This window comes from Lampris incognitus, chromosome 11 (assembly GCF_029633865.1).
Source record: "Lampris incognitus isolate fLamInc1 chromosome 11, fLamInc1.hap2, whole genome shotgun sequence".
Taxonomy (NCBI): Eukaryota; Metazoa; Chordata; class Actinopteri; order Lampriformes; family Lampridae; genus Lampris; species Lampris incognitus.
In genome coordinates this window covers 56,840,633-56,853,132 of record NC_079221.1, presented here as the reverse complement: position 1 = coordinate 56,853,132, position 12,500 = coordinate 56,840,633, and the positions used below count along the sequence as shown (strand labels likewise).

General features: G+C 48.4%; 1 protein-coding gene across 1 annotated transcript in view; it reads right to left on the bottom strand.

The window, feature by feature from the left end:
• Positions 1-12,500, bottom strand: part of LOC130120433 (myosin light chain kinase, smooth muscle-like) — a 224,614-nt gene that overhangs the window by 110,313 nt on the left and 101,801 nt on the right. Inside the window, exon 15 of the mRNA XM_056288969.1 lies at positions 8,985-9,113. Within this exon, the coding sequence (XP_056144944.1) occupies positions 8,985-9,113 (129 nt within the window). The remainder of the gene's footprint in view (positions 1-8,984; positions 9,114-12,500) is intronic.

The following is a 12,500-nucleotide window of genomic DNA, read 5'->3' as shown; positions in this document are numbered from 1 at the left end:
GTGGCCCTACTCAGTCATGGAGAAGCAGGGCCTTCGCGCTGTGCTGCTCACTTTGCAGCCGAGATACAACATCCCATCTGGACGTTTGTTCCCCGACACAGCGAGACCCACACCCTACATCCAAACCACCAGTAGTCATGGAATCATCGAGGAAAGCAGGTAGGACAGCAGTAACATGCGATGTGTGGACATCCACTGCTACAAAATCTTGTCACCGTAGCTGCACACTTTATTATAATCGATGACTGGCAGCTCGTGTCTCACGAAACCCAACAGCAGAACCACACGGGTGCACATGTGGCTGAGCTGTTGCAGAATGGAGCAGAAGAACGGCAGTTCACTACCAAAGATGTAGTTCTAGTGACCATAATGCCCCCAACATGACCGCTGCTGCTCAGCCGGGTAAATTCCTTCACGTGAGATGTTATGCCCACACACTAAATCTGGCACCTTGGCAAGCGCTCAAGCTGCCCACTGTATCAAGGCTACTGGGGCGGATCGGACGTATTACCACGTTCCTCCACCGCAGCACCACTGCAGAACACCAGCTTGAGGAGCAGAGGCTACTTGGTCTGCCGTGTCACAAGCTGAAAACAGGCGTCAGCTACAGGTGGAACAGTGCTTATGAGACGGTTGACAGGTTTCTGGAGCAACAAGCTGGGATCTGAGCCGCCTTACTGTCTCCTCAGGTGAGGAGCGGAGAGGCTGACCTCTGCACTCACAGTGAAGCCGAGGATGTAATTAAGGCCCTAAAGCCAATGAAAGGCGCGACTACTCTCACATCACAGGAGAGCACCCCCACAGTGGGTTTGATTGCCCCATTGCATGCTCAACTTATCAAGGACACAAAGGACAGTACTGGAGAGTCATCAATGGTCCGGGAGATAAAGAGGTCCATCAGTGAGCAGGAGAGAAACACTCTCCACACAGCCTCTGCTCTTGACCCGCATCTTTATTTATTTATTTATTTTTCTCACCCAAATTGTACTTGGCCAATTACCCCATGTTTCCGAGCCCTCCTGGTCTCTGCTCCACCCCCTCTGCTGATCCAGGGAGGGCTGCAGACTACCACATGCCTCCTCCCATACATGTGGAGTCACCAGCCGCTTCTTTTCACCTGACAGTGAGGAGTTTCACCAGGGGGATGCAGCGCATGAGGATCGTGCTCTTCCCCCCAGTCCCCCCCCCCGAACAGGCGCCTCGACTGACCAGAGGAGGCGCTAGTGCAGCAACCAGGACACATACCCACATCCAGCTTCCCACCCGCCGACACAGCCAATTGTGTCTGTAGGGACGCTCGACCAAGCTGGAGGTAACACGGGGATTCGAACTGGCGATCCCCGTGTTGGTAGACCACTATGCCACCCGGACGTCACATTGACACCGTTTTAAGGGACTGCCTGTCCTTTCTGAGGAGGAGAGAGCGGAGAAGTATGGAAGGGTGATTGCTGAGGCTGCATCGCTTGAGGTAATTCTGCCATTTTATGTAAAAATCAATGTAAACATGTTACAATGTCACTTTAGACATTTCTTTAACTTATCCAATTGACCTTTCGCAAAGTCCCTCCCCCCTTAGTTACTGTGGCTATGCCCTGCATGCATTTCAGAACCATCCAGGAAGTAGCCGGAAAACACCCAAACATGAAGGAAGAAATCAGCGCATTCCCAGAGAAAATAAGTTTTGTATTTGGGAGTAATTCATCCTTAATATCACCCCGTGAAAGGCAGAAGGGGCTACGGTACGGGGTGGAGGGACACATTCAGAATATTAAAAGTAAAACTGACTTGCGTAGACTCCGGGCTGCAGGGTGCGACTGTAATTGAGCGTAAAGCTTACCGGTCGCAATCAAAGAATGAGAAACCCCATCAACTAATTCTGAAACACATTGTGGACCAGCTGTGCTCTTGCACTGTATGGTAAGTTACATATTTCAGCTATTATTGGTATATTTTTAATAATCCATTGTCAACATCACCATATTATAGTGTTGATTTTGGCCAATGTTCCCCATAGCGTTCTTTTATTCAGGCTTTTTTGGAGGTACTGTATGGGCTCCTGGGGGTCGCAGGGCGGCCAGGGACATGCCCCGGGGCTGGGGGAACCGCCCCATGATTTTTTTTTTTAACCTTCAGACCAGAATCGGTATTTTCAACAAAATAAGGCAAACGAGATGCCTCCGCGGGCGGGATGACTTTTCCCGAACGACCGGTCCCCACCTGGAGCTCACAGAGGGGGAGAAACGTTTAAAATAGGCCGGATATGAGGAGGTCAGACTGGCCAGAGACCACCCCAGCCGACCCTCCCCGCGGGTCTCTATGCTCTGAAATGAAAGGTGGAACCTGGCTAACCTGTGACTAGCATAACAAAGTTATGTTAGTGGGCTAGCTATAATTAGCTATCATTAAATTAGGTATCTCTGGCCACAGACTAAGCTGGTTACGTTCATCAGGTACATTAATAATGTTATTTTGTTAGTCAGTAATAAGCTGATATGTTAATAATGGCATTAATAATTGTGTGGGTAAAAGTAACAGTAATAATACGTTAGCTGTATTAGCTATCAATAATAGCTAGTACCTTGGAGCTTAATAGCTTAGCTTGGAGCAGACAGGTATTTTTGTTGATTTTGGATGGATTAAGCTGGCCACGGGGTCTGCTATACTGCCAAATCTATTGCCGACGTTGCGCTTCTTGTGTTCTGGGTTTCAGGAGGGGAAAAAAAATGACACCCCCGCCAAACTTTTCACATATGTAGTATCCGATTTGCAGATCCCATAGGCACACCGTTTCAGCATTTTGCTGTGTGTTTGAAAGCTTGACGGACCTCCCTCACATAGAAACCGTTGCTAAGGTAGGATTGGACAAGCACCGTTCTGGGGCGGTACTTTGCGAAAGGTCAATAGACAAATTAACAAATATTCTATAAACAATATAAGAATTTTGACATCGAATAGAAAAAGTAAATTTGTGTTTGGTTGATGATCTTGTTCAAATGTGGTTTGGGTTGAAGATGTTGACATTGTGATTTAAAAATGTAAGGCAGTCGTGTTTACCTGTTCTTATTGTGTTGATCTACAGCAAGAGGTGAGAGCAGAAGAGGAGGAAAACCCAGAGCACAACACAGTGAGGAGCACACCCCTCATCCCAAGACCACCGAGGAGCAACAAAAAAGCCCCTCTGCTCCCAAAAGAAAGGCTTCATCCTCTCTGCTAGTGGATCTAATGGGGCAGACCTTCACTGATGCTGGAGTCCAGCAGCCCACGTCAGCCTCTCGCGGAGCTGAGGAGGAAGTGACCAAGTATCGTAGTGCTCCATCCCCCTCTCTCTCTGAGGACTCTCTCAGTTGGTGGAGGAAGAATGAGGTGATGTTTCCTCTGACTTCCACGTAGCCCAGGCGATACTTGTGTATTGCAGGCAGCAGTTTCTCTGCAGAGTCTTCTCTACTGCAGGGGATGTAGTTACTGCACAGCAGATCATGTAGACCAGCTCCTACTCTTACACCAGCTAAGCACATGTGCTATGTTGCACGTCCATGCACTTCCATGATTTCACTGTGGCCTATTATTTGTATTTTCTCAATTATTCACAATTTTACCACATATTCCACAGAAAGCGGTAGTTTTGTATGAGCGCTGGTACACAATTCTATGTTGTGTGCTCATTGCCCATAACAGGAGGTTGTGGGCTGAAGTCTTTATTATGTTTTTGTGAATGGGGCAGCGTTTTATATTCTCAAGTGACTGCTGAAGTCTTGTTGAAGGCCGTGTTAAGTTACAACAAGGATACTGCTACAGACACACTTCTGTTTCTTCTCTTGTTGCTTCTTTGCATGCTGGGAAACGTGACCTTTCAGCTGACACATCTTTATTTGTTACTGTATTAATCAAAGATAATGGAAGTCAGTTCATCTGTTTATTTTAATTATGGATCATTACGGATATGCTGTGTTTTAAAAGCAGCAAGTTGTCACACAGTGAGAAAGATAAATCATGTATAGAAATCAAAATTGTTGTTTCATAATCGCATCGTAGCCCTCTGACTCAGAATCGAAGCGTTCTCCTCCCTCGTCAAGTATGACTGTCTTCCCTCTGGGTCCCCAAGTGGGCGTAGAGGCCGATCCCGGAGTCGCACAATGGGAGGATGCCTGCACGTAACAGCTTTTTACGTGGAGTGGCTCGCTGCCGTTGTGACCTGGAGACATCTTCCGCCAGTTCCGCCATTGAGGTCTTTGTTGGATCGTGCTTCGTCTGGAACCTCCCCCTTGACCTGTCCGCCCCGGGTGACTCTACCTGGAGCCAAGCTCCTGACGGCACAGCTCTTTGTACACACAATTAATGTAATGATCAATGTACGATTAATTCAATTAATGTAGCAACTAACCAATGTAGCGGATTCAGGGGGCAGCCGGGGAACCACCGCAACCAGGACGCAAACCCGGTTCGCCCGCACCACGGGCGACTATGTTAACCAGTCAACTACAGGGTCGGACCCGTTTGCGAAGGGCGAGCGAGTCTATTTATCCGTGCATGTTACACTACCCCCCTCCTCAGGGAAGTGCATCCCTGTGCTTCAGCATACCAGCTCCCTCACGCCTCTGGGCGCACGCACTTCCGATGGCCTCGCGGTCTCACCATCCCACTTCTAACACCAATGTAGTGAATTCAGGGGGCGGTCGGGAACCGCCACAGCGGGGACGCAAACCCGTGTCCCCGCACCACAGGCGACTACGTTAACCAGTCATTAGTACACGCAAGCTTCTCCATCATGACAAGGTGGATCCAGGACACACACTGTCCATGCTGACTGATTCCAGTCTGAATACAGTAAAAATCAGATATGGCCGCCAGTGTGAACGCAGCCAGTGTTTTATCCAGCTCACGTTTCTCTGGCCTGTGAGAAGAAACCCAGCCAAACACAACAAGGACACACATCTGGAATCAAATTCTTTCTAAAAAAAAAACCACCACACAACCATGCCGGCCTGCTTCTTTTCAATACAGTTTAACTTAAATCAGTAACTGTTAGCGACCACCATTAACGAAAGCACAATATCTGCACACTGGCCAAAGTGAAACATTACAGTTCACTTCAATATCTGTCTTGTAACGCTCGCTGTATTGAAACCAGTGATAATGTTGGTATAAAGAATCAGCAGTGACATCAAATGCCTTCCTCAGATTATTCAGGCTAACAGCCTTCATCATGGTGGTGATGGTGATGATGACTTCCAGCAAATTATCACGAAAATCAATGAAACGTTTCACTGTTGATGTTTCTCCTGACAGCTAAGCCTGGTTTATATTGAGGCGCCCAGGGAGTTCAGCTATTTCCTGTGGCAAACAGAGCTTTATTTTCATGACTGCAGCAGTGTTAGATGCTGCTGGACATCCCCGCAATTCAACCTTACAGAGCTTATCCAGGGAAAACCCACAGTGGAAGAGTCTTGATGCATGCTCAATAATCCAGGTGAGAGAAATCACAGAAGGTTGAATCAGTTCATCTAGACACAACATTTACTGACCGAAACGTTTCATCATCATCTAAGTGACCTCTTCAGTCTCCCCTGACTGCAGGTACCCCACCCTTATAACCAATACAGTGACTGTAGGTACCCCACCCTTATAAACAATACAGTGACTGCAGGTGTCCCCACCCTTATAAACAATACAGTGACTGCAGTTGTCCCCACCCTTATAAACAATACAGTGACTGCAGGTGTCCCCACCCTTATAAACAATACAGTGACTGCAGGTGTCCCCACCCTTATAAACAATACAGTGACTGCAGGTGTCCCCACCCTTATAAACAATACAGTGACTGCAGGTGTCCTCACCCTTACAAACAATACAGTGACTGCAGGTACCCCACCCTTATAAACAATACAGTGACTGCAGGTGTCCCCACCCTTATAAACAATACAGTGACTCCAGGTGTCCTCACCCTTATAAACAATACAGTGACTGCAGGTGTCCCCACCCTTATAAACAATACAGTGACTGCAGGTGTCCCCACCCTTATAAACAATACAGTGACTGCAGGTACCCCACCCTTATAAACAATACAGTGGTACAAATCGTTACCCCCAGCAAAGAGCAGTGCAACACAGACAAAAACACATATCCCAAACCTACAAGAACTTCAAGAACACACAACTAACTAACACATATAGCCAAACTAAACAAGAATAAATCACTGTCCAAGGGAACGAACGCCAGCCAGGATGACTGTCAGAACTGCCGCTCTGCATGGGCTAGCAGTTAGCTTAGCCTGCCCCGCTTCTGCGTCCTGTCAGACTGCCCTCGGTGCTTCCTCCTCGGGCACAGCTCCAGGCAGGGGCCGTGGTTCTTGGGCCCACCAGAAGCAGCAGACCAGGCTCCCTCAGATGATCCAACACCAGCTCTCCCAGCCAGGCACTCTCAACACACCTCCTCGCACTCCACATGACGACACCATAAACATCACAGTCAACGCCAGACGAGGCCGCTACCACACCATTCTTGGTGTTATCAGAACTGCCAGTCTGCATGGGCTAGCAGTTAGCTTAGCCTGCCCCACTTCCGCGTCCTGTCAGACATTCACAGAGGATTGGGGAATAGTTACGATGTCCTATCCAGGGACACCACCTAGCCTAGCCATTGGTTCAGATTTGTGGATGACATCTGGGTTAAAATTAAATTTCAGGATGTAGCACATTTCGCCAGCCACATTAACTCTGTGGACACCACATCAAGTTCACCAGGGAGGATGTGGAACATGACAAGTTAGTCTTATTGCACTGTGAGATTACAATTGGTGATGGAGGACATTTGAGTGTTGATGTTTACCATAAACCAACTCATACTGATCAGTATTTAAGGTTTGACTCTCATCATCCACTGGAGCACAAACTAGGAATCATCAGGACGCTGGACCACCGAGCTGACAACGTCCCCACCGACACAGTGGCCGAGGAAGGGGAGAAATCCCACATTAAACAGGCCCTGGTTAAGTGTGGTTATCCTAACTGGGCGTTTGTCAAAGCCAGGAAGACCCCAAACACATCAGTTGCTTTCAAACCGCAAAACACACTGTACCAGAAGTTGGGCCACCCCAAGGATCAGGTCCCCCAGCACAAACAGCAATACCATAGAGATTGGGGTGATCTCCGCGGATTCAAAAGAGTGCAATGGATGAACAGCAGACAAAAATCTTCACACTTCAGCTGTAGTTTTATTGAGGACAGACGTTGCTGTGATACAGGTCATGGTTTCAGCACTGAAAAGCGGATTGACGACGGTTCACACGTACGTCTACCCAATACCACAATAAAACCGGTACTCCCCCGCAACGCAAGTATTGCGTCACAAAATGGATGCCTAGGCAGCGATCATTATAGTATGCTGTTAAGTGCCAGGAGGATTGTCGTGACTTGTACATCGGGGAAACCAAACAGACGCTGGCCAAGAGGATGACACAACAAAGGAGAGCTAACACATTAAACCAGGACTCCACAGTCTACACCAGCTACAGGCCAGGACTCCACAGTCTACACCAGTTACAGGCCAGGACTCCACAGTCTACACCATCTACAGACCAGGACTCCACAGTCTACACCATCTACAGGCCAGGACTCCACAGTCTACACCATCTACAGGCCAGGACTCCACAGTCTACACCATCTACAGGCCAGGACTCCACAGTCTACACCATCTACAGGCCAGGACTCCACAGTCTACACCATCTACAGGCCAGGACTCCACAGTCTACACCATCTACAGACCAGGACTCCACAGTCTACACCATCTACAGGCCATTGGCCACTCTTTCAAGGATCAGGATGTGCACATCCTTGATAGGGAGGAACGCTGGTTTGAACGGGGAGTCAAAGAGGCCATGTTTGTGAAGAGAGAACGACCATCCATGAACCAAGAGGGAGCTAAGAGTACATCTGTCACCATCTTACAATGCTGTGATTGCAACTATTCCCCAATCCTCTGTGAATAGTACACATGACCACTGTAACTCTAGTTAGTTCACCTCACACCCTTATTTGCAAATGAAACTGGTGGTTGGTTTGGGTGGTTGTGCCACTGTATTGTTTGTAAGGGTGGGGTACCTGGAGTCAGGTGAAGTCACTGAGATGATGATGATGAAAGGTATCTGTCAGTAACTGTGTCCAGATGAACTGAGTCAACCTTCTGTGACCACGGTGGAAAAGTATTGTGTAATCCAAGCATGTTGTACAATAATGAGGAGGTGTTTGGTCATACACATACAAGTACTGTCTGAGTTAAACTGAGTTTGTCACAATACAGCTTAATAACATCAGATGGAAACACCCACACACACACGCACTCAAACACACACACACACAGAAAACACAAACACTACCACAAATTCAACAACATAAACACAACATGCACAGATTTAGAGGTGTACCACAGTCTTAGCCCTCAGCCACTTTACTCCCAGTACACACACACACACACACACACACACACACACACACACACACACACACAGTATTAGTCTTACTGTGTACCCCTGCACACAAATACACGCCCACACAGCAGTCACAGAAATGGACATACAGACATGGATAGGGAGATGTAGAGGTAGAAAGACAGACAGACAGAAAGACAGAGAGAGCGAGAGAGAGAGAGAGAGAGAGAGAGAGAGAGAGAGAGAGAGGGAGAGCGAGAGAGAGAGAGAGAGAGAGAGAGAGAGAGAGAGAGAGAGAGAGAGAGAGAGAGAGAGAGAGAGAGAGAGAGAGAGAGAGAGGGAGAAAGGCAGAAATGATCCAAAGTAAACATGTCCTCATTTCATCTCCTGCTCCCAGGAGACCTGAAAGGAAATACCAAGGCTTATCTCTCACACTCACACTCACACACAAAATGCACAGGAGTGTACCACAGCCACAGTTCACATGCATATACCAATCTCAGCCCTAATCCACTTTACTCCTTGTACACACACACACACACACACACACACACAGTCTTACCAGTAACTTCTACGGTCATGGTGACCTGACTTCCGTCCATGACCTGAAGGTCAGTCAGACCGTTGATGAAGAACGGAGCTGAGGGTCCTCTGACCCCCCCGACCTCTGACCTCTGAGTCGATCTCCTCGCTGAAACAAAACACCAGACGACAGTCATCACTGCATCCCTGCAGGTTAACACGTAAGAATTTAATGTACTGTGTCATGTACGAGGTCGTCATGTCCAGCCAGGTGATCGTTTACATTGTGCGACACCGGAAACATGAAGTCACCCAGCTGAACACGTTCACGCCACAAAGCATCTCACACCATGAACACACACCCTGCAGCATCAAGGCACTGACTGAACCCTGAACCCTGGCAGAGCTAGCATCCTGCTCTGCCAGCTGACACACTCAGGCACTAGCTGGCCTTCCCTCAGTAAGTCACCAGGAAAATACTCTTCATTACTTGATAGCCAACTTCACCACGGTGTCCGTTTAACCTTCCTCATGTGTTGGAAAACACACACCAGTTTGTGGTCATATTTCACTTTAATCACAACGCACTAAAAACAACGATTATCTTCCAATATGGCGTCGTACCTCATATTTTTAACTTACACATTTAGAACTATAAAATCTACTCAACTTTTTATTATGGGTGGGGAAGCCTGGCCTGGCTGGCTGAAACATAGGAGGCAGACCCAAAACTGTGTGCATTTAACAAGAATGACTTATTTACAGGGTGTAGCTACACGTGACACCAAAGAATATGTACACAGCAAACAAACAAATTAACAATCAACTCGGCTTAACTGAACAAAACCCAACTCATAACATCCATCCATCCATTATCCAAGCCGCTTATCCTGCTCTAAGGGTCGCGGGACACTGGAGCCTATCCCAGCCGTCACTGGGTGGCAGGCCGGGGAGACACCCTGGACAGGCTGCCAGGCCATTACTAACATGTGCACACAACTACGCCCTGACATCCTACCACCCTAACAACTCCAAAGCAACTGCTGAAATACTCCTGGAGTCTCCTCTCATCTCATCTCATCATCAGCCGCTTCTCCGGAGTCAGGTCGCGGTGGCAGCAAGCTAAGTAAGGCAGTCCAGACCTCCCTCTCCCCAGCAACGCCCTCCAGCTCCTCCTGGGGGATCCCAAGGCGTTCCCAGGCCAGATTGGACATGTAGTCCCTCCAGCGAGTTCTGGGTCTACCCCGGGATCTCCCCCCAGTTGGCCATGCCCGGAAAACCTCCAAAGGAAAGCGCCCAGGAGGCATCCTGATCAAATGCCCGAACCACCTCAACTGACTCCAGTGATGCTTTATTGGCATGACTGCATTAATTACAATGCTGCCAAAGCAGGGGACAGCAAAACAGGTCAACAGAGTACAAAAAACAAAACAAAACAAATGAAAATAAATGGAAAAAGGAATAGGTAGAACTGGCAGAAACAGAACAGCACTTGAACACCAACTGACAGTAACTGGACCGGTAGGTGGAACAGTAATTGAATAGTAATTGTTTTGGTCACTCACTGACCCTGAGGCTATGGCATTCTGACACATATTGTGCCGCAAGGAGTCAATCAGCAGCACCTGGGTTTAGGCTGCACCACTGTGGCAGGGAAAGCCAACACCTGGTAATGATTGATGAATGGACAAATGGTGTATTCTCACCCACTTTGTCCGCCCCCCCCCCCCCCAAGACGTTACTCCTCAGAGTCACGGGACAGGAAGTCAGCAATAACATTCTTGTGTCCTGGTCTGTACCAGACCTGTAAACAACGTGGCTGAATAAAGATACCAGCTGGTCATCCTTGCGTTAGTGCTTCCTTCTGTGGCTCCACTGCAAACGTGATCAGCCTCAAGCACAAAGTCTTTACCAATGAGGTCATACTTCAAAGCGTCTAAAGCCCATTTAACCGCTAGAGCTCCCTTTTCAATAATGAAGTATCTCACTTCCCTTGGAAAGAGTCTGTGTGGTTTATGTACTGCACCGGCATCTGGCTCTTCCATTCTTCATGAATCCTTGGATCTCTCCAGTCAGGGAACCTCACTTGACTGAAATGTTCTCCGCTGGATGCCCCCAATGGCTGGGCATCAGGCCTCCCCCAAATAGCTTGGTTGTCAAGAGTACTCTGCCTTGTGCTCGGCAGAGGGGTTAGAGGCATTTGCTGCACCTCCCAACCGCTGCGGACACCCCTGATGGTCCTGCTAAACCCCCTGCTGAAACTGGGCACACCGCTGCTAGACTCGATTCCACCTCTGCCCCTTCTGTTTGCCTTCCTGCTCCATCCTGGCACCCCTGTCAGACTGCTTCTGCACCAGATGTCACCAAAGACTGGACAGTTCAGCACAACCTAGTTGATCCAATAGCTGACTGTTGCCCCATGCTGGTCAAGAACCATGAACATTATAGCACATCAGTTGCCTGAAGTTTCTTTTCTCAGGTTGGCATTTCCTTCACTGCCTCCTACTAGCCTTGATCCCACCACTGCCACCAACTGTGGGGAAGCCTGGCCTGGGTGGCTAACATGTAGGAGGCAGACTCAAAACTGTTTCCATTTAACAAAAATGATTTGTTTACAGGGTGTAGCCACATGTGAAACAAAATATGTACAAACTCAGCTTAACTGAACAAAACTCAACTCATAACAATTGAGCTTAAATTAACATGTGCACACATCTACACCCTGACATCCTACCACCCTAACAACTCCAAAGCACCTGGGTTTAGGCTGCACCACTGTGGCAGGGAAAGCCAACATCTGGTAATGATGGAGATGATGGGACAAATGGTGTGTTCTCACCCACTTTGTCACGGACCACATTTACCTTACAAGACACCTAATTTCAGTAAACAGTCACAATTCACCAAAACACTCTGGCAATGGTGAGGAGAACAGTACAGTACGTCATCACCTCTGTAGAGTGGCTGGAGCTATGGCAACATATATCAAAATTAAAAAAAAAAACTCGGGACTTTTCCAGATCTGCCGCCCTGTGTCTTACTGAAACCTGGCTTGGTGAGCATATACCGGACAGCACACGTCATCTTCTGCAGTTCCAGACTGTGAAATGGAGCTATCGGGGGGGGGGGGGGGCAGCAGCATATGCTTCTAAAGCGCTGTCCTCGAAGCAGTGGTTAGCACTGTCACCTCACAGACCCTGGGGTAGTCCAACCGTGGGGGTCATCCCAGGTCGTCCTCTGTGTGGAGTTTGCCTGTTCTCCCTGTGTCTGTGGTGAGTTTTCTCCAGGCGCTCCGGTTTCCCCCACCATCAAAAAGACATGCATGTTAGGGTTAGTACTCCTTCCTGTCTGTGCCCCTGACCAAGGCAATGGGAAAAGAACTGACCTAACTGTTCGTTGCAGTCTGTCCCTGTCCTGTTTGGTGGCCGAATCAAGCCAGACAGTGATGGGTGTGCAGAGGACAGACTGGACTATTGCAGTGTAGAACTGAATCAGCAGTTCCTGAGGCAGGCTGAATTTCTTGAGCTGGAACAGAAAGTACAGCCTCTGCTGGGCC